Source organism: Ooceraea biroi, chromosome 11 (assembly GCF_003672135.1).
Source record: "Ooceraea biroi isolate clonal line C1 chromosome 11, Obir_v5.4, whole genome shotgun sequence".
Taxonomy (NCBI): domain Eukaryota; kingdom Metazoa; phylum Arthropoda; class Insecta; order Hymenoptera; family Formicidae; genus Ooceraea; species Ooceraea biroi.
The window spans coordinates 11987031-12007262 of record NC_039516.1 but is presented as its reverse complement, the minus strand read 5'-3'; the positions used below and the strand labels follow the sequence as shown (position 1 = coordinate 12007262).

The following is a 20232-nucleotide window of genomic DNA, read 5'->3' as shown; positions in this document are numbered from 1 at the left end:
TTATATTACATATTTTATTATATTTGATATAACTTCTTTTCTTTTAAATATATAGTACCGGAATTTTAGTCAGGATAAAATAAAATTGTACATTTTATTATGAAATATATAAAATATATCTTTTTATATTCATATTTTTCATATTTACACAATGTTATCTCTATAAAATTTTATATTTAGTCCGCACTACATTGTTTCTCCACGTAATCAGTTGCCATTTCTTGTACCCGACTTACACTCTCGGGCGTACCATATTTCTCCTCAAAACTCATGAACTTTTTGAAGAGAGTTTTCATCTTTTTAGCTGGAAGGGTCTGAACACACGCTCGTTCTAATACTCTCCTGCAAACATGTGGATATATCGTATGAAAATAAATAATGTTTAACGCGTATTCATTCATGGTTGAAATGCGTCGCGCGATTTATACCTGGCTATATCAATATCCTCAGACTTGATCAAGCAATCCACGTAACACGACCACACGTCGACGCGCTTAGGATAAGAGGTCAAAATCTTCTCGAACAACGTTTGTGCCCGTTCCTTATCTCCCAGCTTGTTCTCCAAAGTTGCGAATCTCGCCAACAAATTTACGTCTGTAAATGCAGGAAACGCTTAGAAAAATCGAAGCTGCGATTAATCAAGTGTCATCACAAAGTCTGAACCTACGTTGAGACACGGGTAGAGACTGCAATGCCCGTTGCATAATGTGGCGAGACCTTTCCTTCAAGCCACTCTTCAGTAAAGCCGTACCGCACTCTATCCACGTTTGCGGATTCTGTTTGAACTTGCCGATCATAGTGCCGATTAGTTTCTCCAACTCCGCTCGTCTACCAGCGTCAGCGTGCACGGTTAACATGTGCGTGTAGATGTTAAACGCATCGTTGGTCCTTACGGCTTCCTGGAACACGTCGTTTAGAGATTCGGCGCTGCCGTATCTGGATTCTAGATTCAGCCACGCGTTCCACACGTTCAGTCGCTCGTTCTCTTCTCTGAAATTGATCGTTCTGATAGCCCGCCGTGCGATCGCTCTCGCTTTATCGACTTCCGTAGCTTGCACATGATGCGCCATGTAGTGCAACCACACCAGTGAACTGTCGGGACTAGATAACACCAATCTGTCGAACTGATCGATCGAATTGGGCACTTGATTGCTTGCTAAAGCTTCTTCACGTTGACGGATTTCACGTTCTTTCCGTCGTTCCTGCTCACGACGCTCGGCTGCACTCAATTTCTTTTTCTTTCGTTTGGGTTCTTTTTCTAATTCGTCCTCGTCCTCGCTCGATGTCTTGTCATTGACACGTGTACCTTGATGTGATTCATTCCAAGAAAAACCACACTCTGGAATCTGTAATTTTTCCATGAATGGCTTACTTTCTGTCACCTTGCTCTGATCAGAAAAAATCAGATATTTATATGTATAAAAGTTATATATATATATATATATAATTTGTCTATATCTTTTATTTTCTTTTTTATATTTTTATTTTTCTTTAGTTTGTTCTGCATTTTATTTTTTTGTCTTTTAGATTATGTCAAAGAGCTAAGACAAAAATGCTATATCTTACTACCTGTATGCCACATGTCTTTATTATAGACATATATCTAAAAAGGTACACAATACAGTAATGTAAAGGTACACAATACAGTAATGTAAACTACTGTAAAATGGGTCTTTAATATACTAAATGGTTGTGTAAAACTATAAAACTGAAGTATAAATAAAGTTATGTACATACCACAGCAAATGATTTTTTAATTTTGGGCATTCCTCCTTCCCTTGGAAAATTTTTCAGTGACACCTGAAAATAGTTTAATTCATAAATGATAAGTAATTGATGAGAAACATTTAAAGAATAAAAATAAGTAGTAATATAGATTAAATAACTAGTAAATTCGTTTTGAAATGTACAATTTTATGATCATGAATTAAAAAAAGTCTGTAACAATATCTTATTGTATCAATTTTAATTGTATGTCATACTTTTACGATTTAATAAAATAAATATTTGTGTAATGATATTTATACGATGATAATTATATTGGATTCTCGGTTTTTAATTATACTTCAATTTTCAACTTTCAATTTTAGTCTAAAACGTGACGATTATTGGCTGCTATCGTCGTCCTCGTTTCAAATCAAAATAGTTTAATTATAAAGAATCCAAAAAATAACGAATCTTGTTTTACGCCGCTCGATATACACACGTGTAGACCGTTGCGAGTTCGCTCACCACTTCTTCTTCTTCTTCGTAGTATTTAATGGCACCCGATCCCTTGCAGGTTCGATATGGCCAATTGCGAAAATGAATTAAAAACAAAATACGAAATACGGAATAACTAGTTGAGAAAAAAACTCGGGACAATCATTGTACACCTGACGACTGTCCCCTTCGGAATTGTTCGGAATCGAGTTCGCTCACCACGTGTAGATTTATAGATCTTTATATACCTGGATAGGCCTTTCCCTGTAGAGAGAAAGAGTGAGAACATGTCCATTCATCGTCCATCCTTCACTTTACAGTATACGAAACGCATGCGCGAAATGATGTATTAAAAATGGCCAACAGTTCGGTTTCACGTATGTGTCATGAATGTAACCTATAAAAGTGATTTATTCATTTATCGATAAAATGACGATAAGATGTAAAGTATGCGGCAGATATTGGTTAAAAATGTGATAAAAGTAATTGAAAATATTCAGACGCATATAAAGGATATGTATCTGCTTTGTGCTACAGTCGGATTTAGAATAAGTAAAGTAAAAAATTCAGTTAATAAAGTTGTTTTCACTGACCTAGTTTCCACCGAAGTCTTCAATCCGCTCCTGCTTCGGTGCGAATCGCATTTAATGTACTGTTTCCACTGGAAGCGAAGTAGAACAGAATAGAAGTAGTCATGTTTCCATCGCCTTAAATTTGGTTCTACACCGCACTAGGAGCGGATTGAAGACTTCGGTGGAAACTAGGTCACTGATTCCTTGTAAAATCATCCCACAAAGTTTGATGTAAAAGTACTACTATAAGTTTATAGATACTATAAGTTAGAAATAGTATTTATATTATATTAATATTGTTTGTATTATACTACTAAATAACATGCTAATGATATTTGCTATTATTTCTTTTTTCAATCATACATTAATTTTTATATCTTCTCTTGTTTCCTTTTCCCGGAAAAATAATTCCTTCCTTCTTACATCCCTATAAAATATCTCCAGGTATTCCACTTTCAATTTCCTTAATTCTGAAGTTTTATAATTATCTGTTTGTTTAATAGCCGTAAAAGCCCTTGCCGCTTGATTTTTTATTATACTTGTTTATTTATATTCTTTAAGGGGAAGCTGGAGTTGCTAGTGAACTATTTTTTCACTATAGCGATGGTAATTGCAGTTTCGAAAATTCTCTTTATTGTTTATGCAGAATAAAAAATCCTTTTCCACAAATGAAGTATAGATAGAAAGAAAGTCCGTTCTACAGGACTTTATATTCAAAATGGAAAAAAGTTAAAAAAGACAAATGCAAGTTTTTAACTTTTTTCCATTTTGAATATAAAGTCCTGTAGAGCGGACTTTCTTTCTATCTATACTTCATTTGTGGAAAAGGATTTTTTATTCTGCACAAGCAATAAAGAGCATTTTCGAAACTGCAATTACCATCGCTATAGTGAAAAAATAGTTCACTAGCAGCTCCAGCATCCCCTTAATATATCATTTGATTATATTTCTAATGCTTCATCAGATATTACGTCCCTGCGCCTCCGCGCTTGCGCAGTCTTTCCTTTTCCAATAGAAGGACAGAAAATATATTGCTCTCTCGCTCTGGCATCTCGGTCCCCGATTTTCATCACAAGGCCTATCCAGGTATATAAGATCTATGTCAATTTCAGTCCTTCAATTCAAAATAGCTCCAAAAGATGGCACGAAATCCGCTCCAAAATCGCCGCCGAAAGATGGCGTCAAACTCCGCTTCAAAATCGCCGCCTGAAACATCGCAAACCGAGAGGCTCGACTCGGCATAGAAGGAGAACATAAAAAAAGCAAAAGAAAAAGATGTCGGATTCGACCACGTTATAAATCGATAGATAAATCCGCGTGCATGAGGATCACAGCAACGGCAGAGGAACATGCTAGTGAAGTGCGTCGCTGTCGAGAAGAACTGGCACGAGACACCGCTACCACTATCGATATCCGCGCAGGCCATCACGTCAGTATCGATACCCGCGTCAGCTGCTGTGTCGCATAACTATTCCTGAGGGAGGGACTGGGTTGGAGTCGACGATTGTAGCAGTCGATGACGCCGATGACGGTGTATCATTGCTGACCGCGCGATCGCAAAATATAACCTCTTCACGCGTAAAATGCTCCAGTTCTCAGCAGTCTACCCACAAGCACCGCTGTTTGGAGAAACCTGATCCTCGCCAGGATCGCACACCGTTCTTCGCCGTTGCCGCTCGTTCAACGCCGTTTTCCACGATCATCACCGACAGCTCTCATCATGAAAGTAATCGTGAAGAAGCTACAGGGAAAGGAATGCGTCGTTGACGTGAGTATCGGCGCAGCTGTCGTTTCCTTGCCGTGCACGGGCATCGATTTTCTTTCGTGAAAGTACAAACTTGTATTTTAAATCAATTTTATTATAATGTTAATATAAATGTTTTCCTCTCTCGTGTTTTACCATTTTTTAAAGTTAAGTAAAGGTAATAATTAAATTAAATAAATATATAAAATAATTGCCCAATTCCGATAAATTCGTGAATGTATTTAAAGCTTATTCGATTGTATTGTGGCTATTGTACGTGTGTGTGTGCTTGTACAATGTATTTTTCACAAATGCCCATATTTGTTAACGTTATAATTTATGTGTACACATATATGTGATTGTAGATATTGCCATCAGAGACGGTGTTGGAGTTAAAGCATAAAGTCAGCGATCTCTTAGGTATCGACGTGCCACAACAAAGATTATTGCTTACTGGCAAAACGTTAGCGGGTAAGGCTTAGTCATTCGACATCAGCGAAATGTTCCTTGCAACTCTTACTCATTTGATCATATATTCCAGATGAGAATCCTCTAAGTTTCTATCCGGGAATCAAGGATGGCAGTAAGTTAAATTTATTGGTGATAGGCAAGAAAGCGGACGAAGGTTCCAGTGAGGCGAAGCCGCCCCAGCAGAGATCTGGCACTCACATACTCAGAGACGAGATTTCTCGAGTGCTGAGGCATTACTACACGGTATCCGAGACGGAGTCCATAGTCAACGAGCTGATAAAGGACTTGAAAAACAAAGTGAATAATCTTAGTTACGACGATTTAGAGAGACTAGCCACCGCGTTACTCCAGGACCAAGAGAACATAGCTTAAGGAACACTTCAGATTTTTCCAGTTCTGCTTAACGATTGATCATTGTAATACGTGTTTATTTAATTGAAGCGTTGCTAAACGTTGCCTTATATATATCATACCATTGCGCCACCCTCCCCCCCTAATAAGTAATCGGCACATCGTGCGTCCAAGTCGTGCGGACCGGACACGGTTTGAGAAATTTCGTATACCGCTCTACACTTGGAAATAAAGGTTTAAAGTAATTTAGTTTATTGTATTTGCTATACAGAAAGAGATGCACGTGTCACATCGTGCCATAAGGATGTGTCGTATTGGATGTGCGTTAACGGATGATAAACTGTTAAGGATCGGCCAGATCCAACTCGTGGAAGTATCTGGCCACCAGGCAGATAAATAAATTCAGCGCCCCTAGCTCCCTCGCGCTCAGTTCTCTCTGAAAAAAAAAGAAAAGGAGGAGAATAGCGTTAGCAAATTCTGACATAAACTTTTTGTAGATACCAACGAGACACGATGAGCTAGTTTAAGCGTAGAAGAAAAGTTCAGTCCGTTATTTTCTCAACCTTTTGTAATCCGACGAAGATGCGTGTGTTTCTAATGTCGCCCGAAACCTTTTTCTAACTCGCCGAGGACAAGATTGCAACAGCGTAAATAGAGTAAACAACAGGAAGTTATGCAATAAAAATGTTTTGTTAATAGAAATTAGGCGTTTCCCACCCGTCTCTTCCTCCGCCGTACATCGTTTCGTGCTACCGACACCACGAGCACGTCAGTGTGACTAAGAGAGAATACATGTAATGTAACTAGGATTAAACGCTCACCTGACCTTTTCTTTGTACTAGACTAATATCTTGGAATTAAAAGAATCAATATTATCTTGTAATTGAAAAATAGATCGATGATATCTAGTCTCTTTTCATGGACAGTACATTGTGCCTTCACACTCAATGCGGTCAACGGGATCATATCTTACGCTAAAATACTTTTATGAATTCACACAAAATGGAACTGTAATTCGCGCGAAAGATTAATTTACTCACATTTTTACATAAAAATTTTTTTCTATTATCAAGTTGTTGGCAAATTTGTATCAAGAAACTTGAATTGTACTCATTCACGTAAACGAATCTAAGCAAGCGAAACAAATAACTGCAAATATTTCCTTTTCTAGCTTAGGCACAGTTCTTTTTTTTTATTTTTGAGGAATGATTTGATTTATTTTCAAGGCATCGAGAATCCTCAAAATAGTTCAATCGTAAAATAATTACAGAATCAGCACGGATGGCAGAACACGCTCGCGCCAACGAGCGCAGACAGTAACACACGTCAGGTTGCAACGGTTGCTCCAAGATCACCAATAACGTGTAGATCCATAGGCCCACTTTGTACTCGACTCTTCTTTCAGTTTCCACGAACTGTACCAAGTATTCGAGTATTTGCTCTATAGTCGACTGCTTGAAACAGAAGAGTGTGTTCAACGTGGGTTGAATATTGCTTTCGTTGTCACGGTCTAGGCAGAGGTTGATCCAAACTTCTTTTTCGTTTATGTCTGGCTGTTACAACAAAAGTAGATCATTCGGAATACGAAGGAATAACTCGAAATCTTTTCAAACTCCAAAGTTTACGTTCTGTAATTATTTTTTATGCGAGATGACAGAAAATTATTTACGCACCAAATTAAGATCAGGTGGCTTCCACTTGCGTTTATCTATGCTTATCGCATACTTCAAATTGCTCACGTACAATCTCAGTTTGGAGAACTCGGAAACTTGGTGGTGCTGCCACTCTATGGTCGGGCCGAGCTTCGGTGGTGCTTCAACGCACCCTGGTAACTTTTGCAGTTGCATCAGTGCTACAGTATTTAAATTGTGGAATATGTGTATAATACTCAAGAGAACTTACGGGCACAAAGTAACCTCTTGTAGGTTCCTTCATGCAAGATGGATCTATATCAGCCACTACCACATCGTCACATTGTTTAGCTTCCATTCTGTGATATCAATAATATTTAATTTGCAACATATTTAGGTAGAAGGTCTGTTCTATATTATTTTCTATACTACCTCTATGTTATTTCGGGAAGATAAATTATATATATACAAATTGTATTGGCAAAAGAAAAGTACAAGTAGATGTAATAGTCATATGGAACAGTAGAACATAAGATTTAAAATTTATTCTTTTTATTAATTTTTTTTATTTTCACCTCTCACATTCGTAATTTGGTAATTTACTCTTTTAATTTGTCAAGCAATAAGAATAGTTTTAGAGCGAAAAAAGGTACAGAGAATGGAATTTCAGACTAATCAAAATCTAATTAAATTTGGTATTTTCTTTTCAGAAACATTCTTCCTTAAATATTCAACAATCAACACAAAGTGGTATACCAAGCTTAAAAATTACAGAAATAAGATCACAGAAAAAGAGATGAAAACTAAGAAGGATAAAGGCTAAAAGAAAGATACTTGCTGCACACTTACATTACTCGTTGAAGATATTCTTCCCCGGAACTGGGCGGCAGTGCAAAGTTAATATTTTTATCCATGCTTCCGACCATGAATACCGGCTGCTTTAAACAATCCATCATAATATTTGATACTCTCGCCTCGTCAATGTCAAACAAAAATATAACTTGTGTTGTGTTAGGTTAAACTTGGCTATCGTTCTGTTTACGTTTAGCCGCTACAGTAGGTCTGTTCTTTTTAGCTGCACTGCTGAACTAGTGCAATACGTTAAAGTGAGACAAGTATATTTTTTCTCACTCTAACTTATTGCACCAGTTCAGCAGTGCAGCTAAAAAGAACAGACCTAGTGGCTGTCTGAAGTTGGCTACAATCAAGGTCGGTAGATGGAGGAACTGGCGAAGTAAGGTCCTCGCATCCACTTCACATGATTTGACCCGAAAATGGCGGCGAAATGTAGGTTATTCTCGTTTTATGCGGGATACATGAGTAAGAACGGTGAAGTATTTTTGCATAAATGCAGGTTTTGGCAAAACAACCTGGCATTTTTGTTTCACAACACTCTGTTCACTTTGTTGTCGACTTTGCCTGCTGACTGCATACACATCAATACACATGTATATATCATGATACTACGTGTACATACATACATACACACATACGCGCTGTCCCGAAAATGGCGGTCATGCGAGGACCTTACTCAGAGAGAATCTAGAAAGAGTGAGCGGATCGTGTTCCCTTTTCTGATTGGTGCCGCCATTAACGGAGAAACTTCCGCACTTTTTCTCCGTGGTGCTTGAAATCTTTGCACGTTTCACACTTTCAGTGCGATGAGACAGTATTTTGGAAGCAAAACAATGGCTATGCATAATATTGAATAATATTCTTTCTATTTTTGTTACAAGACTGACTTGTATTACTTTTAATAATATGTAATGTGTTCAACACAGAAATGTGTAGAATGTTCAATACTTGTGATGTTAATGACACTTGGGAATTTTATGTTATGTTTATTTATTGCATATTCTGTTTTTATACTATTGTAGGAACTTAAAACTTAGTTTATATTTTTGTTATTGTAAACCGTACTTTTATACTTATCATTTTTGTTGTTAATATGAAATTGGCATTTTTTACATTTTCTTGGTTTTTTTGGTACTATCCCCAACACTTCCACAAAAGTTATATAACATGTTATATTGACTATGTCTTCACTTATTATTATTATACATTCATCATATAGCATAGTGTTTCTTTTACATGTGTATTTTTGTCTTTTAGGTAAAACAGACAACTCGTATAGAATTATGGATGCATCAACTACAAACACAAGGATGTGATACTTAACAGATCATAAGCAACAGCAACATATTTATACTTTCTCACTTTACATTGCAGTTGCTACATAACACAAGTAAATGTATATTGCATTTATCTACCTGACTTCGCAATTATACTGAACAATAATGTAACTGGTATTTTGCGTTTGCTGGATCATATGTATTTTTCACATTATAGTTTATTCATTCTTGTAATATATACATTTGTAATATATATATATATATGGATATACATATTTTTGTAATATATAGCATACATTTATTTATACTTTATTTCATATTATACACATTTATAAATTGTATATAAATAACACTTCATAAACGTCTAACAGTATAAATATGTGCAAAACAAACAATTTTTCTTTTCTTGCATTATTATCACCTGACCTTTGCCTATATCCATTCGTAATACACTGTAATATATATACTGTAATATATACACTGTAATATATACACTGTAATAATAATATATTTTATCAAAGTATTATTTTGTGTGTGTGTGTGTGTGTGTGTGTGTGTGTGTGTGTGTGTGTGTGTGGTATGTGTGTATTCAAAGTTACTCCGTTAATGGCGGCTTCCGGCCGATCCGCTCCACTCTTACTAGATTCTCTCTAACCTTACTTCGCCAGTTCCTTCATCTACCGACCTTGGCTATAATCAAACGACGCGTTGGATAGATGTGCACACAAAAGTACATTTATATCACCAAAAAGAATATAAATCTACATACATTTAAATATCAAATTTAATGGAAAACATACGAATTTCCATTAATTGCGCTGTTTAAATGTAGCAATAATTAAACATAAGTAAATTTGTGAGAGTATGAATCCAGTGAAGTTTTACAAATATAAACGCTTCTGGGATTATTTCATACAATTAGTTAGCAGTTTTTCATAAAAATGCGAGTGTACAAAAGTCACAGGCCAATATTCATAATCCTTTCTTGTATTAAGATTGCTTAAATATATCTTAAGATACTTGTTAGCCAATCAGACAGCTGATTAGTATCTAAAAGCGGTATTCATAGTCCATTCTTATAACTAAGAGAGATAATTAAATATTGCTTTTAGATATTAATACAGCTAGTTGATTGACTAATAAATGCAGAAGAAAGGAATATCGTTTCTCTGTATTATGATTTTGTTTCCTGGAAAGAGCGAATTTATCGAGGAGCATATATATCGCATGGCGCGCAATCAAAACCAATCAGAAACTTTCTTTTCGAAACCGATTGCCTTGATTGGCTCTTTTAAAACTGAGGTGATTATTGTCTTTTTTCCGTCTGCGAATAAGTATTAAAAGGTGAATGAAGAAAGTATCAGAATTCAGAGGTCTAGTTGATGCTCCAAATATTTAAAAACTTACATTTCTTCTTTATTTATAAAGAATATTTATAGGTATATTGCTTTTAATTGCTGCCACTCAACAGTGAATCTTTCTTGGGCAGATATTCTGCGATAGGTTTCCGAGGTGATGAAAAACCCACGTTTGAAGATATATTTGTCCAATTCAATTTAATTTATTATTATCAAATTCGGCAGAGGTTGTAAACATTGATGTACTTAGCTTTTTTCAATTTATTCTTTTATTCTTTATTAATCTTAACAGTCAGATTTTAATAGATTTTAACAAATGTAGGAACTAAGTACAGTTTAAAATTCATGCTAGGTATGATGTAATCTGTCGTAACCTCAAATTCAAAGTTGCATTTGCACCGCATCGATGCCGGAATTTTTCTCGATTGATAATACGATAAGTCTAATAGTGCGCCTTTCGTAACTGATATTTATTTTCGTAGATCTGTTTCCGTTGCGTCGCTTTTGTCGTTCGCGCGACGATGACAACCAGGAATGAAAAGACGAACGAAGGAAAAAGAGAGGAGAGTGATGCTGCTAAAGCAGCAACCTCAAACGGTCCAAGTAGCGATGAGTTCTGGGGACCTGATTTGTATCCTGAAAGGAGAGGAGCAAAAGTGGAACGTAGCTGGTTTAACCTATTAATTGGTGCTTCGGGACGAGAGTCGGTAGACAAAGCTAGATGCGAAGCAAATGTTTACAAGTGTATAAAAAACAGTACGACATTTCTCATTTTATGTACTATTTAGGACAAAAAGCAAACATGTGTGTTAACATAATATTTAAAAAATTTATTAATAATATTTATTAATAATATTAAAAAAATTTTCTATGAAGTAATATATAAAGAAGACGATCTGCAATTAAAGTTTCTGATGCTACTGTGTATATTCTTCATTTGTCTCTTAATATTTACTTTTAGGTCCCATAGTGAAACTCATGCTGGCAGCGTTGAAGAGTTCTGGATGGTTCGTAACTTGTCCCTTCCTTCTTTATTCCGTGTATAGAAAGTTGTAACTATTTTGTTTTTTTAGAGCAGAGGATCATTATTAATAATTGATGTTGCAGTGAGGTAGACATGCGGCGACACATCTCCTGCGAAGTTTGCAATCCGATTGTCAGCGGTGGATACGATTCAGAATTTAATCAGGTGAATACCTTCGTTCCATTATCCGAGTCGCTTGACTAAGGCTTCTATCCACGTTAACTCGTTCCGATGATAAAATCTTTCATTGAAATATATTCCTACATGACAATGTATGCTTTAGAAATTTATTATGTATTATTTTAAATTGTGTTTATTAAAACAAAATAGTTTCCTTTTGCAGGTAGTCATCTGCCAGAATACAGTGAGTAGTGCGAGCATAATCCAGGGTGTCCTCCTGCACGAATTGATTCACATGTTTGACTTCTGTCGCAATAAGCTAGACGTAAAGAATATCGATCATATAGCCTGCACAGAAATCAGGGCGGCGAATCTCGCCCACTGCAGTTTCATAAGCTCGCTGATACAAGGCCATTCTTCTTTCTTTAATATAAAAGCATCGCATCAGGTGAATTATCTCGAGAGGCTTCATATCCTTCATGGAACAATGATGAACATTTACGTCTTGTATTCATGCTGTTTTTAATGTACCAGAATATGTATTAATATGCGGCACTATTTACATAGAACTGCGTGAAGAACAAAGCTAAACTGTCGATAATGAATGTCCATAAAGTATCGGACGAGGTGGCTAGTGCGGCCATAGAAAGAGTATTCACGAAATGCTACAACGACCTGGAACCGATCGGCAGGAGGCTTCGTCGAAATTCCGAGGATATGCCGAGAGCGTACGCGGAAGCGTTTTTATACGGGTACGAGGCGTAAGTTCCAAAGATTTGTACGTGCGTCATAGAGATTGTTGTAAATATATATTTACTATTTCATTCCGTTTGATTTATCAACGTTTATTAATATACACCAATATTATATCATGCAAGATCCCGCATACACATATATAATTTTTAATAGCAATAGGGTAACTAAAAGTGACTAAGGGGAGGTTTCTCTTGTCCCGTGGTCATACAATTTCGTTAATCTTTATTCTGTTTTAGCAGCTATGAATAATGAGAACGAGAATTTTTCCTTCCCTCATTAATTAATTAATTAATTAATTAAAAGAAAAACGGAGCGACGTTAGTGCGCCTGTAGAATAGCAATCCTCCGATCGGTCGAACGCAGCGCCTGCAGAATAGCAATAATTTATTCGAGTCTTTTATACGACGGATTACTATTCCATAGGCGCGCAGCTTTGACCAATAGATTAACATTTTGTTATACCTGTAATCCAAATTGCAATACGGTATATAAACTTTATTAGATTGAACGTTTAGCGATAATCAAGTATCCCTCGTTCATTAACGTAACATTGTATGGATTAGTCGAATAAAACTAGGGTTGAGTTTAGGTTTGAGTTTCTGCCCACGCAAGTCTAATAGTTTCGAAAAGAGGACATTGATATCACTTTTAAATTCATAAATTACATTTCTGATAAATGTACATCAATCTTCCCGAGCATACGGATGTTCCTACTAGTTCTATTACGTTATTAGATAATTGTACATTTATGATATTGATCATTGTAATTATCTACACTAACATTGATTAGAGACTTTTACTACACATACTGAAGATAGAACAGAAGATTTCAGTACACAAAGCGCGAAAAGAGTAACAACATACCAAGGATATTATCATCCTGTCCTATGTCTCTTTCATCTTGTGTGTGAATTTGAATACAAAGCGGTGCTGAAGAATGCGATTTTATCACAGGAATTTACATAAATCAGAGTGATCCAATTTTGTACAATAGAATTGATTTATGAGATAATAAACAAAGTAGAAGTATACATAATCAGATTATATAATCTAATTATTAGATTTATTTTTAGTACTTAACAATAATTTAGTTAGAGAAATACAACAGAAATAAAAAATATTGAGTCATTCTGATTATCATTCGTCTTAAAATTGGCGAAAAATAAGGAAATACATAACGTTATTGCGAAATTTACATTAAAAATAGAGGAACTAGAATTAGAGGCCAGAAAGTAAAAATTTTTGTTTTTAAAAAGATTCGAAAATCAATATTGTTCAAAATTAATAATTATTATTCATCTCTCATTCAATCAAAAAGAGAAGAAAGGAAAATTTTATGATCTAACTTCGATATTCTGTGAGAAATTTTTAATGAATGGATCTACTTGAGATATTTTTGTTTAAAGAACCCTCTAATAAATATTGCACGAGACAATCTAATAAATTTACATTTTAACTTTTCGCCAATCTCGAGACTTGGGATTGTATGCTATTATTGGTGCTGTCGTAAAATGTATAGCGAGCATTCGTCCTCTTAGGTATCATTTTTATGCGATGCATCCGTGTTGCCCCCATTGTTTCCTTAAAACATCGGTTATCTTGTGTTGTAGGCGACGACTGAAGTCGCGCTGCTGTAGTCTTTTTGATTTGACGGAAATGAAACAACCCTAGACTCGACGCTAAAGCTAGTAGCCTCGGAAGTTTCCGCCTGGTCGTGGAACATTGTCGTAACGAATGTTCCCTTCATAAGTAACCTGCGCGCTGAAACCGTGCTGCCAGTCCGCGTTGTATCGTACCACCTGCGTTCTGCCGTCCGGAAGTTGAATCCTGTATTCACCACGGACGACTTCGCCGTCGCTGATGGCGTTGTGAGAATAATCGTTGCCGTAAGCATCCTCCTTCACGGCATAATTGAAATCGAATGGCATGCCAGGTTCATGATGATGATGATCGTGCTGAAGTGAATCCGTCAGTTAGGTAATTAATACAAATTACAATCCACATAAATTAAGTATAAGGAAAAATTAATTAAAAATAATTTTTTATTCAGTTAATCAAATGAATAAAAGAACATATATTAAAATGAATTTAAAAAATATTTTAAATTAATTTTCTCTTTCTCATTTAATTAAAAAAAAATTATATAAAATCGAAATTGATTGAGATACATTTACTTACATCAATACCGATAGCATTTCCGTTAGTGCCGCTCGGTTGACCGGTAATCTCCGGCCCCGGAAACGTGGGTCTGGTCCCGGGGTAGGTTGGACGCGTAGGGGGGTACGTGGGTCTGGTCCCGGGGTAGGTTGGACGCGTAGGGGGGTACGTGGGTCTGGTCCCGGGGAAGGTTGGACCCGTAGGATACGTGGGTCTGGTCCCGGGGAAGGTTGGACGCGTGGGCGTGGGCGTCGGGAATGGTACCGTCGGCGTCTTGTACGTGTAACCACCTTTCGTCGGCTCGGGCGGCAGGTACGTGTTGCGTCGCGTGCCCGGTGGCAAATCACCGATAACGTTAGCTACCGTTACGCAGAGCACGGCCAACTACAAGAAAAAAAGCGAGTCATAATTAATCATACGTAATTTAATTTTTAATCATTCAACGGAGCCTCGACTACTCGACGTTCCGTTGAATGATTCAGGAATGAATTTTGCTCAATTCTGATTTGAGATACGTTAATGTCGATTAACCGTTATGTGAGTGACGGGGTACCCGGGTAACTTGTCTGTTCTCTAGTCGTATTAGAACTCTTAAACTGACGATTATTTTAGCGTTATCTTTGGACAGATTGACTCAATGGGGAACGTAATTTGCAGGATATCAAGTTTCTTACAAAATGTCTGAAGATATCCGGGTACCTTCATCACACCAATTAAGATTTTTTTCGTCACTCACATAAGGGTTAAACAAGTAATTTTTAATACTTTATACTTATAATTTAGAAATTAAATTTTATCATAAAATGATAAAAGTGTACTCGAAAATAACAAATATACATTCGAGTTGTTAAAACGTTACAAGTGCGGCTATCAGTCACCGCGCAAGCGCTAAAGACAAGTTGGACGCAACGTTCATCATTTCGTCTTTAGGACACGAAGGCGCAAGATGCAAAGATGTTTTTACAGCCGAAACACATGTGCCAGCAGGCGACATTTCGCGAAATCGTTCAGGTCCAGATGGACGAGGACATATTAAGTCGTTGCGACGTCGTAAAGTGATGTGAATAGAATTAATGTCACAAGCGCGAATGCACGTTTAGACTTTCGCTGCACTGGGTCCCCTTGCATTTGCAATTCTAATCCTTATGTGCATTGCGCAGAATTTCAACCAATTTCAATCCCATCGCATTATTTATTTCATCTATCATATTATCATATTTATATCATAATTTATCATATGTTTAAAACATATAACATCTCTTATCATATCAATACACTAACGGGCCCAACACACGTGGAATCTGCTGGTATCCAATAGACGCGCCTCAAATGTCGGATCCGGTGTTGAGTATCCGATTGTAGAATATCATGATCGTTCCCGCGCGTAAACCGACATTTGTCACGCAGCTTATCAGTTACAAATGCGAGTCGCGCCGCGACTCGTGTTATAAGTGTGTAATTTTAATAAATCAAGCGGCTCCTTCTCTGTATTTCTCTTTATCTTGACTCTCCGTGAGAAAGTCGAGCTTGATATTTAGTACGTCAAGACGTCAGGGGGATATTTTTCCCGCGATGCAACGTACCTTGCGAGTTGTGACTTGCGACGAGATTGATGGGAATAATTATAGTCTGATGAAACGTCGATTGGATAGAATAATTCTGATGTATCGCGCGTCTGTCGCTTCTTGTATAATATATATTCTTATTATTATTATTATTAATTAATATTATTACAATATTTGAACTGAACTACGATAAATCGCCGTTATCGCTATAGTAAACTAAAGAGGACTCATTTACAATAATTTTATAAACACTAAAAGTGACATAGCCGTTAACAGTCAAGATGATAAATGCTTAATAAGTTTATTTGCTTGAAAATATTGCGGTATTGTGTTTATGTCTACATAATTACGCCGATTGTCGTAACATTCGATTCTTGTTATGCTATAAAGACATTGTGGTGATCATTCTGTACGTTATTATAGGATACAAGCACAAATGGTATTTTAAAGCTTAAGCTTTGCATCAAACACTATTACTATCATGCGTTATACTGTTTTTTCAGTAAATTAATATTTTATGCTAAGTGCTTTTTTTAATCACATAAGAAGACAGAATTATCGATAAATGTTGCTTGAAGGACTCGAAAATCTTTCACTATTAATTATGCGATGACTGTAATAACGCGATTATCTACATCGGTCAAAATATATTAAAAGCAGCGAAGACAAGATGAACGACAGGAAAATTAACAAGGCCTCTATTAAGGAATAATTATTAATTTGCATCTCCTGCAGCCAGGTAAAGATAGATTGCATTGAAGAAATTTATACACATCAGCGTTTTGTTAAAAATCGTAATACTCATTTAAATAATACGCAGTTGTTGCTTCTCGTTGCGCGCCTCAACCTGCGATTTCGTAAGCGGTAAAAACACCGCGGAAGTACGTACTGCTGTCTGTTTTTCCAAGCACGATAGACGTTGCCGATCGACAACGCGGGGAAGAATCGACGTGAAAGAGGAGCAGATCGAATCAATAATGCTGGTGTGTTACGTCAACGTTATGTGTGCGTTCGTGGAGTTGGCCGACGATCTGTTGCTCTATTGCGACAGTGAAGACCTTTGTATTATGCTCTTAACCCTGTACTTCGATTGCAACGCTCTCGGCACAAGCTGCACCGCGCGAGAGCAGCGCGTTAAATATAAAATATAAACACGAGAGAAGAGAAGGCAAGAGAGGAAGAAAGAGAGAGCGCAAGAGGAGCAAGCACGGGAGAGCACACGCTGAAGAACCGCCGGCGGCGGTGCGAGGCTCCGCGAGGGTGTTGCAACTTCGTTCCAGTAGTCGTTCGGAACGTAGAATAGCGTGAGAAGCGATTGACGAGCGCAAAGCTTGGCGAAGCTTGTGCAAGATCAAAGGAAACTGCCTCGTCAACGCATGCAAATGCGTGCGCCGGTTTGCGAAACGATATCATCCGCGAGTTCCTTGGATCATCATCATCGTGGAATCGAACCCGGCGCGTCGCGTAGGCGCGCATTGATGTTTCCATTATGCCCCGCGATGATATCATCATCTATTGCGCAATCGCTTTCCTTCATGTTTAATGAGAAGAGATAATGAGATAAGTTGAATCGAACTTGCGAGCAACGACGATCGGAATCCAACCGCGCTTGTCGCAAATGAGACTGAACTCGTCCGAAGTCTGTTCGACTGAAGTCATGTTGCACCTATTAAATGACGCGAAACAGGTCTCTCATTGTGAAAATCAGTTATCGGTTCATTTATATTCGTGCTTTTTTTAATCCTTAATTTTTTATTTTAATATTAATTTTTATTTAGTTGACCAAATAATCTTCTTTTTTTATTTTTCTGTATAAGTATTACATCAACGTCCGAAGCAGTGTGATTGTTTGGTAGCTTCAACTTGTAACTTCGTCCTCCGGAACATCATAATAACTGCATTCATCCAGTCTCACGTAATCGAGTATTTTCTTTAGATCTGAACGAGATCTCGTCGTTGTTCATCGGATGCCAGATTGATATCGCGATTCTCCCCACGAGATGATGAATAACGATGACGTCTGCTACTCAGCGTTTGCGTCTCCTTAACGGCGAGTACGCGGGACGATCAGCGATTCGCCGTGGATAAAGGATCGTGCGATTAATCAAGCAAGGATGAATTAAGCGTGAGCTTACAGCCCGTAAGTGATTTATAAGAAAACTGTTCCATCAACGCGCGCGCGGTCTCTCTTCAGGGGGAGATTAAGTCGCGGCTGGATTTTATCCAAACAATGTAAAGGTCATACGGGGCAAGGAGGAAGAGTATAATCTTGGCTAATCGGGCACGGGACACAGGCGGTCTCCGTAATCCACCTCGGGGGATAGCCGCGCGCGTGTTCGCCTCTCTGACAATCGGTCAGAGTTGATCAATGACGGTAATCAATATCATAATTGAGAAACGGGCTGCTAAACGTTTCGTCCATTAGCGTGCACGCACCGCCGACCTGGCAGTGAGATTGTCTTTCAATCTTAAATAGACGGGATAGATATGCACCGGCATTTTTATCACAGTAAATTATCGCGGACTTTTATCGCGATGAACTATCGTAAACTGTCGTCCGCAATTATAATGGATGAGACGTATGACGGCTATAAACAATAGAGTTACCGAGACGAAGCGCCACGGCGCACTTTCAGTAAGTCATCCCATCTCTCGGATTTGCGAATCGATTCGATTCGGCTCTTCCACGCGCGATTAATACTAATTACTTCCTTTTCTTTTTTTTCATCTTTTTTTAGAGAAGAAAGACGGTGCTTCTATATTTAATTGCTAATGTTGGCGGTACACGTGGGCCGGACGCGCGCGCGTTGATGCAACGATGCGAGCGGTTGCGCCTGATAAATAATGCACGCGCGTTGCTGACATTAAAAGAATGGATATTTCGAATATTCGTAGTATTTGTGATATATATAGTAAATTAATAATTAAATGTAACGAAGGCTTGACTAGTCTTCAACACATACCTGCAGGTAATACATCTTCCGGCCAGGCTAAGTGATACAGGTCGACGTGCTGGAGCTACGCTAACGCTCGCGCGAGTATCCGCTAGCGAGAACAACAACGAGACGACCCTCCCGGGGAATCAAACGCGCACTGAAAAAGTGTCAAGCTTTAACACTCTGGAAAAAAGGATGTGACGGGAAACTTCTGTTACTTAAGCAGGTACAAAAGCCACGAGTGAGAGATCGCCGAGTGAATAATAATCGTGAGAACGCGCGGGAGAAAGAGAGAGATTATTATTATCCTCGTTATGCACAATATTCCGTCTTACGGAGAATACAATGTGCGACCGTGATGATATTTCATATTAATTGCTATGAATGAAACGGTGTATGATTTCGCGAAGAAAACAATATTTAACTCTAAGTGCAGTTTCGTCATTATTATTCCGTTCTTCTCTTTTTCCGAATTTTCCCAAAAGTATTAAATTAATCCCACATTTCCAGTACTTCTCAATTTTTTATTATTTCTGGACTAACTTTGCAGGAAATTGACGTGACACACAATATAACACACACAGAGAATATCATCCGATTGAGCTTAACGTGGAACGAATAGACCGTTTTCCAGGACACCAAATGAGTTCAAACGATCGCAAGATCATCGCGCTTTCATTCCTCTCTCTCTCTCTCTCTCTCTTTCTCTTGCTGACTGACCGTACACTGATCTAGAAAGAATTGCACAAAGTTGTGATAGGATCGATCTTGGAGATCACTGATAATCGGATGAGATATAACCGGCGATTTGTTCGGCGCTCCTCGAGGAGCCTGACAATCGGCAGCTCGGTTTGCGGGGTTTCACAGAGCGAGGCGATGCGGATAATCGATAGGATTAGCACGTGTATGCGTGTGTATGCAAGTAGGAATGTGCAGAATACATGTATTATTGTTGTTGTTCTTGTTGTTGTTGTTGCACTTGTACGGCACACGACGACGTGAATAAACGTCTGTATGTAACTGCTCGGCATGCCTGGCACGTTGGGTTTATATAGCGTGGGTCTAATAAGGATGATTCTTGAACGGTGCTGGGACCCCGGCTACGCGCGAGTAGAGGGGCCCCATCATACGGAGGGGCGACTCCCTTGCTCGCTGTGCCTTACCTTGTCGTGTCTTTACCTTGCCTTGCCTTGCCTTGTCTTGGCGCGGAGAC

The 20232-nt window shown here is 37.9% G+C and overlaps 5 protein-coding genes across 13 annotated transcripts; 2 read left to right on the top strand and 3 right to left on the bottom strand.

Annotated features, from left to right (window-relative positions):
* Positions 1 to 132: 132 nt before the first annotated feature.
* LOC105280580 (protein RRP5 homolog) lies at positions 133 to 3114 on the bottom strand. 5 transcript variants are annotated; one of them, XM_011341227.3, is made up of 6 exons: positions 2796 to 3114; positions 2451 to 2599; positions 1738 to 1800; positions 668 to 1346; positions 429 to 594; positions 133 to 342 (listed from the first exon to the last, which is right to left on the bottom strand). In XM_011341227.3, the coding sequence occupies exons 2-6, from the start codon at positions 2499 to 2501 to the stop codon at positions 177 to 179; spliced, it is 1125 nt and encodes a 374-aa protein (XP_011339529.2). In that variant the 5' UTR covers positions 2502 to 2599; positions 2796 to 3114; the 3' UTR covers positions 133 to 176. The 5 variants fall into 5 exon arrangements, with proteins under 5 accessions (XP_011339529.2, XP_011339528.2, XP_019887628.2 ...); XM_011341226.3 differs by having other exon boundaries at positions 2451 to 3114; XM_020032069.2 differs by lacking the exons at positions 2451 to 2599; positions 2796 to 3114 and adding an exon at positions 2180 to 2444.
* An 821-nt stretch (positions 3115 to 3935) lies between these two features.
* Positions 3936 to 6042, top strand: LOC105280579 (ubiquitin-like protein 4A). The gene is made up of 3 exons (XM_011341223.3): positions 3936 to 4542; positions 4884 to 4989; positions 5060 to 6042. Exons 1-3 carry the CDS (start codon positions 4495 to 4497, stop codon positions 5359 to 5361), a joined length of 456 nt encoding a protein of 151 aa, XP_011339525.1. The 5' UTR covers positions 3936 to 4494; the 3' UTR covers positions 5362 to 6042.
* Positions 5574 to 8076, bottom strand: LOC105280578 (gem-associated protein 2). Of its 2 annotated transcripts, none has more exons than XM_011341222.3 (5): positions 7821 to 8076; positions 7243 to 7330; positions 7014 to 7172; positions 6609 to 6893; positions 5574 to 6323 (listed from the first exon to the last, which is right to left on the bottom strand). In XM_011341222.3, exons 1-5 carry the CDS (start codon positions 7925 to 7927, stop codon positions 6315 to 6317), a joined length of 648 nt encoding a protein of 215 aa, XP_011339524.1. In that variant the 5' UTR covers positions 7928 to 8076; the 3' UTR covers positions 5574 to 6314. The 2 variants fall into 2 exon arrangements, with proteins under 2 accessions (XP_011339524.1, XP_011339523.1); XM_011341221.3 differs by having other exon boundaries at positions 5574 to 5776; positions 7821 to 8070.
* Positions 8077 to 10460: 2384 nt separating this feature from the next.
* LOC105280576 (mitochondrial inner membrane protease ATP23 homolog) lies at positions 10461 to 14118 on the top strand. 4 transcript variants are annotated; one of them, XM_011341218.3, is made up of 7 exons: positions 10461 to 10615; positions 10944 to 11217; positions 11423 to 11468; positions 11569 to 11650; positions 11829 to 12053; positions 12173 to 12357; positions 13972 to 14118. In XM_011341218.3, the coding sequence occupies exons 2-7, from the start codon at positions 10983 to 10985 to the stop codon at positions 14030 to 14032; spliced, it is 834 nt and encodes a 277-aa protein (XP_011339520.2). In that variant the 5' UTR covers positions 10461 to 10615; positions 10944 to 10982; the 3' UTR covers positions 14033 to 14118. The 4 variants fall into 4 exon arrangements, with proteins under 4 accessions (XP_011339520.2, XP_019887627.1, XP_011339519.2 ...); XM_020032068.2 differs by lacking the exon at positions 10461 to 10615 and adding an exon at positions 10672 to 10688; XM_011341217.3 differs by lacking the exon at positions 10461 to 10615 and adding an exon at positions 10688 to 10813.
* On the bottom strand, positions 14022 to 15223 carry LOC105280577 (DNA-directed RNA polymerase II subunit RPB1). The gene is made up of 3 exons (XM_026973846.1): positions 15218 to 15223; positions 14540 to 14902; positions 14022 to 14316 (listed from the first exon to the last, which is right to left on the bottom strand). The coding sequence occupies exons 1-3, from the start codon at positions 15221 to 15223 to the stop codon at positions 14047 to 14049; spliced, it is 639 nt and encodes a 212-aa protein (XP_026829647.1). The 3' UTR covers positions 14022 to 14046.
* Between the last annotated feature and the right edge of the window lie 5009 nt (positions 15224 to 20232).

Excerpts from the sequence above, each read along its gene's own strand:
- LOC105280580 (XM_011341226.3), bottom strand. The coding sequence starts at position 2,501 with ATGAATGGACATGTTCTCACTCTTTCTCTCTACAGGGAAAGGCCTATC. Across the intron at positions 595-667 it reads GTCTCTACCCGTGTCTCAAC|ACGTAAATTTGTTGGCGAGA; the intron begins GTAGGTTCAGAC and ends CTGCATTTACAG. Across the intron at positions 343-428 it reads GAGGATATTGATATAGCCAG|GAGAGTATTAGAACGAGCGT; the intron begins GTATAAATCGCG and ends ACATGTTTGCAG.
- LOC105280579 (XM_011341223.3), top strand. The coding sequence starts at position 4,495 with ATGAAAGTAATCGTGAAGAAGCTACAGGGAAAGGAATGCGTCGTTGAC. Across the intron at positions 4,543-4,883 it reads GAAAGGAATGCGTCGTTGAC|ATATTGCCATCAGAGACGGT; the intron begins GTGAGTATCGGC and ends ATGTGATTGTAG. Across the intron at positions 4,990-5,059 it reads TACTGGCAAAACGTTAGCGG|ATGAGAATCCTCTAAGTTTC; the intron begins GTAAGGCTTAGT and ends CATATATTCCAG.
- LOC105280578 (XM_011341221.3), bottom strand. The coding sequence starts at position 7,927 with ATGATGGATTGTTTAAAGCAGCCGGTATTCATGGTCGGAAGCATGGAT. Across the intron at positions 7,331-7,820 it reads GAATATCTTCAACGAGTAAT|AATGGAAGCTAAACAATGTG; the intron begins GTAAGTGTGCAG and ends TTGATATCACAG. Across the intron at positions 5,777-6,608 it reads CTGCCATCCGTGCTGATTCT|AGAGAACTGAGCGCGAGGGA; the intron begins GTAATTATTTTA and ends TTTTTTTTTCAG.
- LOC105280576 (XM_011341218.3), top strand. The coding sequence starts at position 10,983 with ATGACAACCAGGAATGAAAAGACGAACGAAGGAAAAAGAGAGGAGAGT. Across the intron at positions 11,218-11,422 it reads TTACAAGTGTATAAAAAACA|GTCCCATAGTGAAACTCATG; the intron begins GTACGACATTTC and ends ATTTACTTTTAG. Across the intron at positions 11,469-11,568 it reads GCGTTGAAGAGTTCTGGATG|TGAGGTAGACATGCGGCGAC; the intron begins GTTCGTAACTTG and ends TTGATGTTGCAG.
- LOC105280577 (XM_026973846.1), bottom strand. Across the intron at positions 14,317-14,539 it reads GAAATGCTATCGGTATTGAT|CACGATCATCATCATCATGA; the intron begins GTAAGTAAATGT and ends GATTCACTTCAG.